This window comes from Rhopalosiphum padi, chromosome 1 (genome assembly GCF_020882245.1).
Source record: "Rhopalosiphum padi isolate XX-2018 chromosome 1, ASM2088224v1, whole genome shotgun sequence".
Lineage (NCBI taxonomy): Eukaryota > Metazoa > Arthropoda > Insecta > Hemiptera > Aphididae > Rhopalosiphum > Rhopalosiphum padi.
This window is the reverse complement of record NC_083597.1, coordinates 85,935,861-85,953,883: the sequence shown is the minus strand read 5'-3', so window position 1 is coordinate 85,953,883 and position 18,023 is coordinate 85,935,861. Positions and strand designations below refer to the sequence as shown.

Sequence of the window (18,023 nt, the reverse complement as noted above, 5' to 3'; positions counted from 1 at the left end):
TACAATAAAAATAGTTCTTTTTAATTTTGAGTTGAACTTTCTAATTGTATAATAGTTCCCTGAATAAAATATTTAAAAAAAAAAAAACAAAAAAATTACATATATAACTTCTATACACATTTAAAACCCCCACATGCTTACCAAAAAATAAGAAACAAATGGCAACTATTTTAAATAAATATCATTGTTATGGTTAAATATACATTATACTGTTTTGGCATTTTGTAGTACCTATGACTAGATGAAACAAATTTTGGAAAACAACCAACCATAAAAAAAAATAATTAAAAAAAAATTTTAATGGTAAGTAGCACCCTGAATAGAAATTTTATTTTCTATCAAAAAGCTTTAGTTTTGACCTTACAGCTCCTTCACAAACTAAAATACGTTTGCCACAGACATTTGGACTAGTTGTGTTTATTGCTCGTCGTAAAACTCCAGATACAAGACCTGAACGTCTTGGTCGTATAGAGGGTTGTGTTTCTCGTTGACTCTGTTTTTCTTCAAAATACTCAACAATTTTACTTATATGTCTAGTTTTCTGAAATAAATATTATTATGAAAAATAAATATATTTTTTTTTTTTTTTTTTTTAATTACTTGATGGTTTTCCCATTCATTACATGTTGATAGGTCTTCTGAACTATGATGCGTATTATTATGTAGAAAACAATAACCACCAGGTCTAAGATGGTGCTCATCACCAGTAGAGTCAAGGAACAATGACGATGTAGCTGAACCAGATGACAATGTCACTGATGAAGCATTGGTTGTATGCTGACATTCAAGTCCTGCCAAAATGTTGTTCATTAATATTGATCTTGCTTTCGTTTGCTAGCCACACAGCAAGAAAATAACCGAACACATAAAACTGTTTTTTAAAAGTGTCTTAATATTCTTAATATTAGAATCACTTATAAGTAAATTTTTTAAAAATATTAATAAATATATCATTACCTGGTAAACAAAAATCATCACAAACACTACTGTAAAAAACCGGATTCGCATGAGCCTCTCCGTCTTAGATTTGCTACACCAGAGTTAACAGGAATAGTGAGATCGGTCCAACATGAATCAACTGTTACAGTAGGAAATGTTTTAGTAGTATTTTCTATATTTGTTAATGACATCCACCGTCTACCACTAGCTCTAGACATTAGAGGAGATGTTGGTAAAGATGTAGAACGACATTTTTTTGAGGATTTATCAATGTTTCTAAGTTTTCCTTTAGGTGTAGAAGAATCAGCAATAAGTGTACCACCACTTGATACACTTAAAGAACATCGTCTATCAAGTTCCACATAACCAGGTGATGGCAATTCACAACATGATGAAAATAAATCTGAACCATTTGTTGAAGCAAGTATCTTTCGAACACCTTGAAACTTAGCATCCAATTTATGAAAGGGATTGGATTTGGACGGGCAAGGCTTATAATGAGGATCTTGGCGACACATACTTTCACCCACATAACGTAGAGGTTGAACAAAATGACATCGGGCTTTATCTGATGGAGCCGTATGTGCTGGAAAAGCCAATATTCCTTCATCTTCTGACAATGATCTACTATGACACACTAAATCAAACAAAATATTATTATTTAATAAAAATCATTTACATTGTATTATTATAAATTATAACATTTTAAATATTAATGAACACAATAGAATGCTTTAAAACTTTGACTGCTGGCTTCGACATGTTGTCAACAAATCGTATTTGTTCTATGTGGCGGGCGTCGACAACCTGTATTAATTACTCACCTCTCCCAATAATACCAGCATATAATAAGCTATTTGTGCTTGTGCCTCCGCATAGATAAGAGGTTGAAATTGTTTAACTCGCGGTGGTTTGAGATTCCTGGTATTTTTATATTATTATTATACTTACTACTATTATTACAAAAATGTTCTGCACAGGGAAGTCTCGTTTAGGTCAAACCATGCCGCAGTCAAAGTGTTAAATTCTTTTATTTATTTTTTTGATTATTAATAATTATTGATATTAATGGATGCAATGAATAATAAATATTAAATAATGAAATAATACTTTTGCAAGTACATTTTTTGTGATTGTTTTCTTCAGGTCCACTATTCTGTAGCAGGAACTCTTCACTTCGTGCTTCTACCATCGCTGTTGAGCAAGGATTTGACCGAGTTGTAACAACTGGACATCTCCGTGACCCAGATAAATTTGAACTTACAGTTAGTGGAAAAGCAATAGCTTCTTCAAGTTGTTGAACAATCTCTTTAAATGTTGGGCGTGATTTAGCATCCAACTTTAAGAAACATAAAATTAAAAAATTAATTATTTACAATATACATAATACATAAAAATAAGGTTGAAACATAAACTTACATGGCAGCAAGAAAATGCTAATTTAAGAAACATAGTTGGTGGAGGACAAGATGAACATAACTCAACAAAAGCTATATAATCCAAGCCAAAATTTTGTGTTCTAGGTAAAATATCTGGATCTGCTTTCACTCTAGCAATAATTTCACATAACACAATTCCATAACTAAAAACATCACTGCTTTCATTATATACATTGCCTTTAACACATTCTGGTGACATCCACCAAGGTGATCCAACTTGCTGTAACCTTTGTCCTTTTCTAATAAATAAACAAAAATAAATTATTAAGAAAACAATTATTTCATTTTATGCTTTAAAAATAATTTAGATTTATGGACACAATTAATAAAGATATGTTAAAAATAATTATGGTTAAATGAAAAAAAAATAACTCATTTTTTTTTAAATTAAATTTTTATTTCTTTAAAAATGTCTTTAAAATATGGTGTATATAAAATAGATACATATTATATAATTTTTTGCAAAAAAATACAAGAAATTTAATTACATTACTATATTTATAGTAAAATTAATAAAAGTTATTTTGCTGAAATTGATAAAATAATAATCTTGGATAACTATTAATTTGTGTATTTTCTTAACCTTCTATCACACACACAGTTTCTGAACTAATAATAACGTGTATGGGGTAAAAATTTGCCGAATAATTTTTTTTTCTTACTTACTTATTGTTTTGTGTCAATGATAGAAAAAATGTATTGTAGAATATTTTCTTATATTGCTATACATAATAATTAATACGTTTGAGTAGTTTTTGACAAGTTTACTGTAATATATTATAATATATTTCAAAATATAGTTTTCCTTATAATTATTATATAACGTGATAATATTTTAATGTTTTAAAACTATATTTAGGAAGCTAGACAAGATAACAAAATTCAGATAATTAAGATAAAAATAATACGATTATAACTATAAAACATGGGATAATAAATTACACATGTGCGTTGTAGAAGGTTAAATACCTAATGATATTGACTAGTTTTGAGTTATTATTATGAGAAAATTATCAATTTAAACTTCTAAAGTCTTAAAATACATCAAATTAACAAAAGAACTAAGATTTAATCATATGTTATTCTCACTATATTTTCCCTGATAGTTTCATATAATGAAATTTAAATAATTATTTTTTTAAGAATCAATGTAGACAAATAACAATATTTTATTTGACATGGAAATACGAATATGGATAAGTATTTTCACATATCACATTATAAGCATTTTTTATATATAATAAGACATATACTATAAGATATTAAAAAAATTTAAATGCAAAATAAAAATGATATAACTCACTTTGGTATTTTTGCAGCTAGTCCAAAATCAGCTACAACAGCAGTCAGATCTTTAGTTGATTCATTTTTTTTAATTAAAACATTCTAAAAATTTTAAATTGTTTGATAATATCGAGCTTGGTATATTTTAAATAATAATGTTAAGTAATATTAAACAATAATGTTATTAGGTTTAAAAAGGAGTTCAGGATTTATAATTTAGTTAAATTAAGTTTATATTTACTTTTGAAGTTAAATCACGATGAAATATGTCTCTTGAATGAAGATACTTCATGCCCCTTGCAATATCAAGACTTATTTTCATTCTTACTTTAAATGATAGGTCAATATCAGACTCAAGTAATTGTTCCAAACTTCCGCCATTGATATACTAATAAATATAATTTATTAAAGATTTTAAATGGGTACTTTAAAACAATTAATATTGAACATTATAAACAAATAAGGAATATTATAATTACCTCAGTTAATGCGTGGAGTTGTCCTTTATATACACAAGCACCTTCAAATCTAAAATAACAATAAATAATTAAATAGATGTTTATACATTATAGATAATATATATATATATAAATAACAAAATATATTATTATATCTACTGTTACAACCAATAAGTATACTAATATATAATAATACTTATTGGTACAGCTACACAGGAGCAAATAGTGCAAGATTTTATGTGCTAATATACAAAATATAAAAATCACTAAATTAAAAAACTATTCTAATGTTACAAATTTCAATTGCATCTATGTAATTCTTGATTACAACAAAATATTGAATTATTAATACATTTTCTCTAGACATTTTAAAAACAAGTGTTTAACCATAATAATATTATTTATTTTCATACCCAAGTATGTTTGGATGTGAAAGTTTGTTCATAAGCTGCACTTCTTTTAGCATATTGAATCGATTAGATTGTTTGATATTCATTTTGAGTACCATTACTTTTCCAGTGGTTTGGTGAGTAACACGGTACACTTCAGAGAAGAAACCTTCACCAATACGTTCACTAACAAAATCATCTAGATTTGTAAGTGAACGCACAGCATGTTTAAGAGCACAACAAGAGTTGCCTTTTAATCGACATCCTTCTTTAAGTTGGAACTCAGCCTTCTCTTCCATAGTAGTCACGTAATTTGTCATAACAATTTAATAACCTGAAAATATCAACAATTAGTTTGAGATATAACGAAAAATATAACTATTTATAATAGAAACTGCTGGCCAAAATTTTAAGGTAAAAAATTGTAAACACAGCATAACAGTAAACAACAGGAGATTGAAATTAAACTTACAAAAAAAACTGTTAATTAGAACAAGTACTTTTAATTGTCAAACAAGCCTAATGTACTAACGTAAAAATATTTTTTGCTGAAGAAAATACCAAATTTAAAATAATGGATATATTTGGAGAAATAATTAACTGTAAACTAATAAATGTATTTAAAAATATTATTTAATTTTAAACTTCTAAACAAAGGATGAAAATTTTAGTATCTTAGAAATAAAAGTAAAGATAGTATCTAATTAATATTGGGTAAAAATAACAACAATAAAAATATAGTGTATTTATATCATATATCATTGCTCTTAAAATTTAAGTTAATACTGATTTAAATTAGATGGTATGAATAGGTTAGTGGTATAAACTCGGGTAAAAATAAGCAATAGTTAAAATTGATTTAATTATTTTGAAAATGTCATTGTGTAAGTATGTAATATTTTTTTTTTGAATTATAACAAAATAACTAGTGGTTATTCTTCATTTAAACTTCTAATTCCTCTAAATAGAAACAGATTTATTAGTATTAAAGCTTATAAAAAGAGCTGTATTTTAGTTTTAACGAGCAGACTACCAAAGTTTTTGTAAGAAATAAAAATAGATAAATTTACAGACATGAACATTACATACCTATATTATATTTAAATGTTTAATAAATAGTATGTAACAAAAACTACTGAGATATACATCTCATTTCAGATAAGTGTTCAGTGTCAATGATTTTAGTAAATGTTATATACATACTTATATCTAAAAATAAGTTTTTTAATATATTATATTGGTAAAATTAAATTAAATTGATAAATTTTAATTAATTAAAAATTATATTTAGTTTGAAAAACCATACATTCTATGCTTTAAACTTTATTTATTATATATTTATAGTGCATTGTAATAAAAATTACCAACAAAAACTTGTTAAATGTAATTTGATATTTAGGAAAGTGATAAATCTGAACAGTTTCAAAAACAAATTGTAAATGTTGTAAAGTTTCTAAGTATCTAGTTTATTAAACAATGCCAAGGTAGTTAATATTTATTGTTTTTAAAATATAATTTAGTGATTATAAAACATTAATAGTAGAAAATAAAAAAATTGATAACAATTCAAATTTAAAATAAATAAAATGTTTAAGTTTTATTTTAATGAATTGCATTTTGAGAAGGTAATATGAGTCTTTATTTTGAATATCAATATAATTTATTTTACATCAAGGTTTTTTTGTTTACAAATTTAACTATAATACATATGAATATCAAGTTGATAATATGATTATAAATGTATTTTCTTACAAAATAACAAAATATAATTAAAAAAAATAATAGAATGACTCATTTTATTTAAAAATAGAGGTTCTTAGCAAGTGTGAAGTAACATTAATATCAATGGCTTCCTTTAAATTAAACACTAATTTATTGTAATGAATTGAGTATCTAATAAATAATATTCACAATACTTGCAAATCAAAAAATTTAACCATATTTGAAGTATTGATTAGTATTGATATATATCTACTTAACTCCTAATATACATTTGCCAATCATATCTTTATCATTAATGTTTTTGTTTATATTGATGAATAGTGGTTATTAAATTTCAATAGGTAAACAATGCTATATTAAAAATATACAATTGACTTACTGGATTTTCTATTGATTCCACGTCCATTCTAGGAATTTTACTTATTTTATAATGCCAACTAGGTAGAGTAATTATGCTTAAGACAAATTAAATAGTACAATTAATAATAAACATTCACGCAAATCGATTAGTTGTTAAATGTTACTCAATTGTCTGCACTAATGATAGAAGAAAATGTAAAATTATGCAAACGAATAATGTATATGTATACTGCAGAACACAAAAAAATGACAAATTAATGAAAATTGCTTAGAAAATCAGATAAGAATTAATTAAATCTCATTTCTCATAACTTGTTAAATTTTTTACGCATACACACTTTTCAATACTTCATTCATGTCAACATTGCAGTGTGGCCAATGTTAGCGGACGTAAACTTGTCACAAGCTTTCCCTTTTTTTGTGAATCGAATTACACTATTCAGTATTTACTAAAATTACTTATTCAAACTTTAGAGAAAATCATGAAAATCCGTCTTATTACTGAAATCTTTTCGAAAATTTAAGATTTCGAGATTGAACATTGATCGTCATGGTAAACACTAGTTTAGATCATCAATCGCGCCCCCGCGGCTCATTAACCCTAGATGGAATTCTAAAGAATAAGCTGTCCGTATTCTCGTCAACTACACTTTTAATGTGCGTCGCAGAATTATAATCTATTCTTTTCATAATTCTAAATACTAAATACTATAGATTAATATTCTATTATTAAAAATATGGATTTTTTTTCGAAATTAATTTTCATTTTAAGACTATAATATCATTTTAAACCCGTAATTTCCTGAATTCCGACAGTCGTCGTGCAATTGATAATGTATAATCATAAAGAAAACAATTAGGGGCGGGAATAATACCTGTTCACCCACACTGTAGTTGCCCGGAGATTAATGTTTTCCAAAAAATGTATCGAATGTAGAAGAAAATGGACGGATGCAATAATAATAATATTGTTAGAATTAGTTAATGTTTTTAAGACCATAGTGATTTTTTATATTCTTTACCATCGTATCGATTTTGAGAGAAGTTTTCAAACAGTCGACGATATTTCGACAGTTTACGGTACTTAGTTTAATCTCAAATGCCGTGTGTCCTGGTCGAGTTTATGATAGGGACCCGTGAATAAAACGTCTTGTTGTTTTGATAATATTATTATTTTATTATTATCTATCTATCTATCTATCTAATAGTTATTAGTTACTCGTATTCCTCTATTTAATGTTTATTAGTAGTGGTGTTGTTAGACGTGAACAAACAGTTTTAAAATAATTTATCGTATCATGGAATTAGCTTTAGTACAGTGATTTCCTAATGGATCCATTTAATTTATCACGATACGCGAATTTAACTGTTCAAAGGGTTCAACCACCTGAAGAAAAACCATTGCCTAAGGCTATAGAAAATGAAGAAGATGAAGAAGATGACTGTAGCGAAGAAGAAGATGAATTTAGTGGTAGTGAAGAAGATACGAATAAGACACCAGAAATTTCAAAAATTATAGATAATTCCGAAATATCTGATATTCCTACAGAAGTTGATGAAGACATTGAAGTCAAATTAGAATCAGAACATATAGAAAATGAATCGGAAAACGAGAGCAAAAACAATGAACAAACTGATGAAGAAATTGAAGCAAATTCTAAACGAAAATCTGGCGAGGAAGAAGATGATCAAACCCCGAAAAAAGCCAAAATGAATGAAGAAAGTATGTACCTATATTTTATTTTAGTTATAAATATTTTTTAATTAATTTATAATTTTATTTAGGAACTAGTGATGAAGATCCAGATAATCAAGCAACATCAGAGAAGCGACCAACTAATTTGAGAAGAAATATTCGTGAAGTGATGGACGAAACAAAATTAGATGAATCGACCTTGGCTGCACAGAGACAAGAAATGGAAAGATTACGGCGAGTTCAAGAACAACAACGTATTATTAGAGATGTATGTAAAATAAATGGTTTATTTTTAACAAAACTTATTATTTAATTAATTATTTTTTAATTATTAGGTCCAAAAACAAATTGCAATCAATAGACAAAATTCTAAAGCTCAGGATCGTGTTATGTCTTTGCTTCAAGGTGGAACTACATCATTAATTAAAAAAAATTCTACACCTACTGAACTACAAGTTCAACCTAAACCTAATACAATTGTTATATCTACAGATTCTGGATCACCACAGATATTTAATAAAAAGATGTTAGAAATATTAAAAAATCAACCAGATGCTTCAAAAGAATGTAATGAAATTGATAAATTATCATCTATAGCTTCAAAACTTGGAGATGTTAGTGAACCACACATGGTAACGTCCTCTGTTTCAATTGCTCCAATAAAACCTGCAAAAATAGCCGAAGTTGTAACTATAAGTAGTGAAAGTGAAGAAGAGGAAGTTGAACAAAAACCTCAAAGCTCAGATGATGATTGTATATTAATATCTGGTGACGAAGAAGAAGAAGATTTAGCTGATGATGATACACACAACAGTGGGATGCATACAAATGATGCTTACAATTTACCAGATGAATCTGGACGAGTTCTTATAAATGTTGGCCATCCAGATAATGAGCCGGATGTTTTCTTAGCTCCTCAAATTGCGCGTATAATTAAACCTCACCAAATTGGCGGTGTACGATTTTTGTATGATAATGTGGTTGAATCTCTTGAAAGGTTTAAATCTTCAAAAGGATTTGGGTGTATACTTGCCCATTCAATGGGATTAGGAAAAACACTTCAGGTAATTTATTTGATACTTTTCTAATTTCTAAAAATATAGTTTTGCATGTTTGATTATTTCAAATAATTTAAATGTTATTCTTTTAGGTTGTTTCATTTTGTGATGTTTTTTTAAGACATACGCCAGCAAAACATGTATTATGTATTATGCCTATAAATACTTTACAAAATTGGATGGCCGAGTTTAATATGTGGCTTCCACTACCTGATGATCTTAAAAATTCTTCAGAAAATACAATAAATAATGGTGATATTATTTATAGACAGTTTCCTCTATTTGTTCTTAATGACTTTCATAAGACAATATCAGCACGGGGCAAAGTCATTGAAAACTGGCGGATTGAAGGTGGTGTTTTATTAATGGGCTATGAGCTTTACAGACAATTAACTTCCAGGAAACCAAGAAAGAAACGAAATAAAAAACAAATTGATGACGATTTTTATGATGAAAAAAATAAACCATTGCTTGATGGTAAGCATTTAATTTAAATATCATGAAATAATTTTAATAATTTTTTCTTTTATTTTTTAGAAATGAGAGATGCATTAGTAAAACCTGGACCAGATTTAGTAATCTGTGATGAAGGACATAGAATTAAAAATAGCCATGCTTCAACTTCACAATCTCTTAAAGAAATTGAAAGTCGTCGACGTATAGTGTTAACAGGATATCCATTACAAAATAACTTATTAGAATATTGGTGTATGGTAGATTTTGTTCGTCCAAATTACTTGGGAACAAAAACTGAATTCAGTAACATGTTTGAAAGACCTATTCAAAATGGTCAATGTATTGACAGTACTCCTCAAGATATTAGGTTGATGAGACATAGAGCACATGTTTTACATTCTCTTTTAGAAGGGTTTGTTCAGCGAAGAAGTCATTCTGTATTAGAAAAAACATTACCACAAAAAGAAGAATTTGTTTTACTTGTTCGTATGACTCCGTTACAAAGATTGCTGTATGATCGATTCATGAATGAGGTTGTAAGGAAAAAAGCTGTACCTAATCCATTAAAAGCATTTGCAGTTTGTTGTAAAGTAAGTTGATTAAAATAATTAAATAACAATATTTAACTTACATGTTTTATTATTTTACATCTTTAGATTTGGAATCATCCTGACATTCTCTATTATTTTTTGAAAAAACGTTCGTTGGATGAAGCTGAAATTGATTTAGATCTTGAAGAAGCTAGTACACCTTTGGGTACACCTTTAGGACCTACCCCAGCTACTTCTCCTTCTGCAGCATCTAAACGTTCTAGAAATCGATGGCCAAAAGGAGGAGGAATGAATCCTAATTCCAAAGAATTAAAAAACAATCCAAATCGCAAGGTAATTAATACAATTATACTACATTATATTATTTATTTTTTTTAAAAATTTAGAGATAAATTTAATTAAATATCTAAAAAAAAATTTTAAGAATTTCTTCATTAGTAAAATTAAAATACAATGATTACTAATGGAGAAGTATTAGTAGTATTATTTAATTATTATCAAGAAATGTGTAGAATACATCGGTATGGATTAATTCTAATCCCCAACCTCACCACCATAAAAAAAAAATTATCAAACCACTTAAAATATTTTGTTAATTATTATAATAATATATAAATTAGCCCCAATCTGGATATGTTAAATCTATGAAATTCAAAAACAAAACTTCAACTTGAAAAATGTTTTCTTGAAATGCATATTTTATGTTTGACACAGTGGTGTAGCTAGGATTTTGATTTGGATTGACTGATAATTCATTAGACGGGAAAGGCTTGTTAACTAGCACCCTATACAGGTGATTCTTTTATCAAACAACACTCATTATTTCAAAAAGTAATAACTTTTTTCAAAATTGTTAGTTTTATGCTTTTCTAAAACTATGTAAAATATATGTTGAATATGCTAATGCCGTGGATAATGAATATATATTCACAAGTAATTTACAATTTTCTTAAAATGTTGAAAAAGGCTGAAATCCTCACAATTATCTTGGCTATGTTATTAGTTTGACATGTTGATTAAGTTAAAATGTATTTATTATAACCACATTGGATTTTATTATAAATCTTAAGTAATATAATTAGTCCATAATATACAGATAATACAATTTAAATTCAACTTTTCTTTGAAATTAGTATTAATATTTGATTTTGATATTAATATTTAATACATCTTAATAATAATAATAATGATTTCTTTTATCAAAATATTTTACTATTAAAACAAAACAAAAATTAATCTTACATCTTTGTTGCTTAACTATATATTACGTTCTGATAATGAATATATAAAAAAAATTGTATAATCATGATGAAAACCATGCATTACTTTCTGAACTTTTGATGTAAGAAATATTTTTCTAAAAAATAGTATTGTTAACATTTATCTCTTATTTAAATGGATTTTTAATTTAAATTAATTTCAGAACATAAAAAAAGATCAAATGAAAACCCCAGCTGTAGCAACAGTTATGCCAAATACAAGTAATAATCAACTTATTACTCCTACTACTCATAATCACGATACTTCAACTGTTACTCAATCTATACAATCTAATCAATATGATGATTATTCTCCTCAACCACAACAATATGGAAGTCAGGGGAATTTCACCAATCAACAATTGAACAATTTTAATCAAAATTATAATTCTTCTTATTGGAAAGAAGGTGGACATTTTTACCGAGGTAATACAGAATATTATCAATCTAATCGAGGTACAGAAACAAAAAGTCAATATCCATACCCTCAAGATCCTAGACTAGAAGTTGGAGAAATAAGAATGGTAAAAAGTGAGCCAAGTTATCAAAATTATGAAGAAACCAGTTTTAGTGGTTCAAATGATCAAAATATTTATCAAAATCGTGGATTTAATCAAGATTCTACCCAAGGAACACAGGAATCTGAACAACCTATACCCAACCAAGGTTTTTCTTCAGATGTCCAAAAAGTAAACCAAGGTCATTTTCCAGCTCTGGGAATAAATCAAGAGATTATACCTTGTCAAAATATTTCAAATATTCCAGGACTGCAATCAGATAATATTGATCAAATATCAATGTCAAAACAAAAACCAAAAAATATTCGAAATCGAAAACCTACTATAAATAATAAACAAATACAAAAAAATCAATCAATGATTGTATCTAATTCAGGGGTACATATTGATAATAATTGTAACGATAATGATAGCAGCATGAAAAATCAACACGTAATATCTAGTTCTAAAGAAGTATCATTTAGGCAAGCATTTAACCAAGGAAATAGCCAAGAAGTCCTTTCTAATAGCAATCAAGGATTGTTTACAAACAATCAAGATGTCTTAACAAGTACTAATAAAGGAATATTCGGAGGCTCTTCAAGAAATAATGAAGATATTCAATTTAATAGTAGCCATACATCTTTAACAGAAAGTAATAAAAGTATTTATGGAAGTGGCTTAATAAAACAGGGAAATGACAATAATACTGGTATGGCTATTAGTTTTGAAGGTATATTTGACACAAATCGAATCATGACAAATCATCAGAAACCCAACTTAAATCATCAACGTTTGCAAAATTCTATTCCGACCAATATAAATTCACAGAGTATTAATAACACCTTGAGTAATAATCAAAGTACTTTGAACAATCAAACTATTCAAAATCAAGTAACTAATCATCAAATAATTGACAATCCAAGATTAATGAATAATAATCCTGTTAATCAAGGGGTTAGTAATCAAGGAATGATGTTGTGTGATACTAATAATCAAAGTCAATTAACAAGCAGCCAAGGAGCTCAACATACTCATTCAATGACTATATCACACGAACATCAAGAAATCAATCAAACATTTGTCAGTCAGCAGCAACAACAACTACAACACCAACATCAACAGCAGCAGCAGCAACAACAACAACAACAACAACAACAACAACAACAACAACAACAACAACAACAACAACAACAACAACAACAGCAGCAGCAGCAGCAGCAGCAGCAACAACAGCAACAGCAACACCATCATCGAGAACAACAACAGTATCAAAATTCAGATAATGTATTAGCAAATCGTGGCCAGATTCCAATTAGGGAACCATTTATGAACCCTGATAATTCAAGTAATAACTATAGCAATTACATGTTAGAACCTAGTCAACATATAACTAATCATAATTATGGAACTATGCTACCTGACTCCTCATTTCAAAATCCAAATATCTTGACCGACCAGATGTTACACGACCAAGAAATGTTGTTAGCTAATGATCAGGCAATGTTAAGTGTCCTCAACTCCACAACTGACGCCAACGAACAGGCGTTATTGTATAATGCTATGGTTGGCCAGCCTGATGGACAAAGTTTGCTTGGTCTTTTAGAGCCACCAAACATGTTGAACAATCAAATAAATGAATATCAGCCAGTCTATGGACCACTGCCATCTAATATCAAACCTGGGTTACCCGGAGGTGCTAAAACAGATCCTGAATCTAATCAATATTCAAGAGCAACTAATATGCAACAAATTAGTGGAAGAGGAGTTGGTTTAATGTCTGGAGCTCATAATCAAAATGAAGTGAAAATGTATTCAGAATCCAGTCGTTTTAATGTTTCGAATTCTAATGAATCTTATTCAAGATATTCAAATTATTCATCTATGTACCCTCCATACACTCCAAGTTCTAGTACTCCATTGGGTAGTATATCTGATATACTCGATAACATTCCTGGGCCTGAACGTACATATCAACCACCTGAACGTAAGAATCCTGCACCTTGCACTATGACCAGCCAAGATGTAAATCCATTACCACCATTTCGTTCGTTAGACAATAAAACTAAGTATGAGTATGGTGGAACCAGCAATAATTTAGATATTGATCAATCTCACGATGAGAAAAGTACTTCGTTTTCTATAAACAAAGAATCACGGTCTATAGAAGATACAATGGATCCAAAAATATCAACACTAGAGGAAGGTGAAATAAAAAATCCTTCACTTTTAATAAAAAGTGGAAAAGAAGAGCCTGGAATACCATATGATTGGGTAAATTATTACATAATTATAAATTTTCAATCTATTACAATATTGTATAAGAATTAAATTTGTTTCAGGCTGTTGAATTATTTAATGATTATGTACCTGGTATGATTGAAGCTTCAGCAAAAATGTCATTATTATTTGCTATTGTTGAAGAATCTGTTCGAATTGGTGATCGTGTTTTATTATTTAGTCAATCATTGTTCACATTAGACTTAATAGAAGAATTTTTACAACGAAATAAAATACCTGGAAAAGATGAAAATTGGTGTCGAAATTGTGATTATTATCGTAAGTCCAATATTGTTCATATTTTTATTTTATTTTATTATTAGTTTTAGATACAGGTTTTAATTTAGACTTACAATTATATTATTTCAATAGTATCAAAATAAATAAGAAATAATTCATTATTATTAGGTCTTGATGGCAGTACCTCTGCATCTGAACGTGAAAAGTTAATCAATGATTTCAACATTTGTAGTACGGTGCATTTATTTTTGGTATCAACACGTGCCGGATCATTGGGCATTAATCTTGTTGGAGCAAATAGAGTAATTGTATTTGATGCATCATGGAATCCTTGTCACGATACTCAAGCTGTATGCAGGGTTTACCGATATGGTCAACAAAAACCATGTTTTGTCTACAGATTAGTAACAGATAATTGTTTAGAAAAAAAAATCTATGATAGGCAGATAAACAAACAGGTAATGGCAGATCGTGTTGTTGATGAATGCAATCCAGATGCTCATTTATCTATCAAAGAAGTAACTAATTTATGTTGGGATGATGGAGAGTCTACGCCAATCAAAGATTTTTCAGCACTTAAAGATAATTATAGTGATGTAGTTGTAAAATATATTGTTGAGAATCTCAGTTCTGTGTTAACCAAGGTAAATATTGTTACAAATTAAACATTGAAATAGAATTCAGCACTCCGAGGATTATTATCTTTTTATGACTCATATAACATAACCAATATAAATGTTAAAAATTGTTTCCAAATTGTGTTATTAAATCATGAGTTTATAACCAATTAATGTCAGTATATTTTAGTTGTATTTTATCCATTCAAAAAATAAAGATAACAAACTTGAGATTGAAGTTTTCTTATAAGTCAATTGCTTTATTGATTATAAATTAAAAAGTATTTTGTTTTATAATGTTTAGGAACCATTTCAACATGAATCATTGTTTGTGGACCGTAAAGACAAAAAATTATCACAGGCGGAAAAAAGATTAGCCAAAAGAAGTTATGAAATGGAGAAAAAAGCTAACACCAGACCAATGTATTCATATTATGGTCAAAATACTGCATCTTCATTGTATAGGTTAGTATTGAAATATTGAAATCTATATTATTTGTATCACCTTATTCAATGCAATTATTTATTTTATATAGAAATCAAATGGGTAAACCAATGGCCAGTGTACGTCCAATGCAATCAATGTCTAATACATCAGCAGTAATGGCTAGCAGAAATGCTCTAAACCGTAGATGGATACCAGCTGAAGTCTGGCAAAAACAAGGAATGAGTGCTCAAGAAATGACTTTACCACTGGGTAATTAATTTAATTTTTATTTTCTTTAACTGATCTACATCAGTCAATTTCAAACAGACCAACAAACAGCATGTTTTTTATTTCTAAAAGCAAAATGTTTAATACTTGAATATTTTTTTTTAAGATGTTGTAATTCCAACTAATGCTGGTGACCGTGGTTCAATTGTACTAAAAGCTGGTCAAAAAGTGATGGTACTGAAAAGTCCTAAAGGAATTTATATGCAGTTGGAAAGCGGAAAAATAATTGCTATTCGTACATCAGCTAATAATAAACCTAACAACCCAACAGTACCAAGCCAACCATTTATCCCACAACAACAATCTACTCATCCTTCTACAATGACATATAATAGGCCACAGTCACTAGAAAGTAGTTTTAATCCAGGACCCAAAAACGGTTTGTAACTATAAAGTTATTTATTATTTACAATATCTAATATTTATTTTCATAAAAATATAAAATGAATGTTTTATTTTTTAGATGCTTCTATGCAACAATTACGTAACCGTTCAAATTTATTGAGAAATAACCCTAGCATTTCAATAACGCCTAAACATATACCACCACCATCAAGATCTGTTCATTCTCCGTCATATATGCCTCCAACCCATTCGTCTGCTGCTGTTTCACAGTCAACATCACCTGCAATACCATCGTCTTCATACCCTCCCAAATTACCATCTTCAATAACATTAACAAAATTTGACCGACCTCATAAATCATCTGAAATAGGTATACAGGCCGATTCAGCACCCAGTTCATGTTACGGACCTAGATATCCACCAGACTATCCAAGATCATTTGATAAGTTTCCTGTTAGGAATGAATACCCCCCAAGGATGCCTCAATCTTATAATAATAATTATCCACCGCAATATCACCGTCCCTCTTCTTCGCAATAATGCAATAAAAATGTATTGTTTTTATTATAAGACTAAGTTTTATGTGTACATTCAACAATGTAAATACTAAATATATATATAATATGTATAATATTAGAAATTTTATCCTAAACAAAATATGTTATTTTGTACAAATATTTTATATAAAAAAAAAAGAGAAAAAAAACGTTTAAACTCGAGCAAAAATAACTTGTCAGTATTTTCCTAAACTATTTAAAATTTATACTTTGGATATTTAATACTATCAAGCATTTTTTCTTGCATGTTCCTGTTTCTTCAAAATTATATTATAATAATTGAAAATTATGTTTAAAACAATAAATTAATTTTGATTATTAATCAGTGTGAGTAGCAGAATAATAATTGATGATAGACTTATTAATATTTTAAATATGTTTATATTATTGTTTAGTTCATGTTTGTTGACATTGTTATACATCATTTTTTTTTTTAATTATCGATCTAAGTTATTTAAAAAAATATATTTATTATGTTTTCTATTTTAAAATTATACTACTTTAAACGAGCATATAAGTAATTATAAACTAGATATATAGGTAAAATGTAAGTGTGTTTAAAAAAAAAAAATAGATAAAACTTAAATTAATACTATTTATTATGGTTATTGTTATTTTGTTCCTTTAAAAATACTCTTGAATTAATAGAGAAATTCTAAAATTAAACTAATATTATTTAAACTGTGCATTTAGTAAAAATAAAATTAATTGATTCTGATTAAGTATACAATATTTTAACACCAATGAAGTTTGTACCTTCAAAATTATTTTTCAATAACGGCAATAACATATATATCATACAAATTTTTTATGGATAAACGAGGTTATCAAATCCTGACATTGTTATTACCACTGCTATATACTTACAACAATTCTGTTACACAATTTTATTTTAACAAAACAATCTTAAATAAACATAAAAAAAAAGTTATATTTAATTAAAAATAATTATTTTTAGTTAAAGTATTATTTGTTATAATAATAAAAGGATAAAACAATAATGCCTTTAACACATTAATATGTGCAAATTGTGCATTATTGTCAAATCGAAATAAAACGGAAAATTCAGAAAACAATTTAAAATAGTTAATATTAAAGTATATTTAAAATGATCAATATATCTACAGCTAAGGATGAAATTCAAAAAATAATATATTTTAT

General features: G+C 27.6%; 2 protein-coding genes across 2 annotated transcripts; one reads left to right on the top strand and one right to left on the bottom strand.

The window, feature by feature from the left end:
* On the bottom strand, positions 1–6,911 carry LOC132931974 (uncharacterized). Its single transcript, XM_060998119.1, is given in 11 exon segments — positions 1–541; positions 601–791; positions 958–994; positions 996–1,576; positions 2,062–2,278; positions 2,359–2,617; positions 3,682–3,764; positions 3,904–4,050; positions 4,142–4,190; positions 4,534–4,843; positions 6,611–6,911. Coding segments are annotated over 10 exon segments (2,073 nt in total). The 5' UTR covers positions 4,830–4,843; positions 6,611–6,911; the 3' UTR covers positions 1–328.
* A 556-nt stretch (positions 6,912–7,467) lies between these two features.
* On the top strand, positions 7,468–17,457 carry LOC132931973 (helicase ARIP4). Its single transcript, XM_060998118.1, has 13 exons — positions 7,468–8,314; positions 8,377–8,555; positions 8,623–9,351; positions 9,438–9,822; positions 9,883–10,391; positions 10,458–10,685; positions 11,776–14,382; positions 14,451–14,667; positions 14,797–15,272; positions 15,550–15,710; positions 15,782–15,942; positions 16,067–16,339; positions 16,424–17,457. The coding sequence occupies exons 1-13, from the start codon at positions 7,921–7,923 to the stop codon at positions 16,843–16,845; spliced, it is 6,741 nt and encodes a 2,246-aa protein (XP_060854101.1). The 5' UTR covers positions 7,468–7,920; the 3' UTR covers positions 16,846–17,457.
* The last annotated feature ends 566 nt before the right edge of the window (positions 17,458–18,023 follow it).

Coding starts and splice junctions, on each gene's coding strand:
- LOC132931973 (XM_060998118.1), top strand. CDS start 7,921: ATGGATCCATTTAATTTATCACGATACGCGAATTTAACTGTTCAAAGG. Junction 8,556..8,622: donor AACAACGTATTATTAGAGAT/GTATGTAAAATA, acceptor TTTAATTATTAG/GTCCAAAAACAAATTGCAAT. Junction 9,823..9,882: donor AAATAAACCATTGCTTGATG/GTAAGCATTTAA, acceptor TTTATTTTTTAG/AAATGAGAGATGCATTAGTA.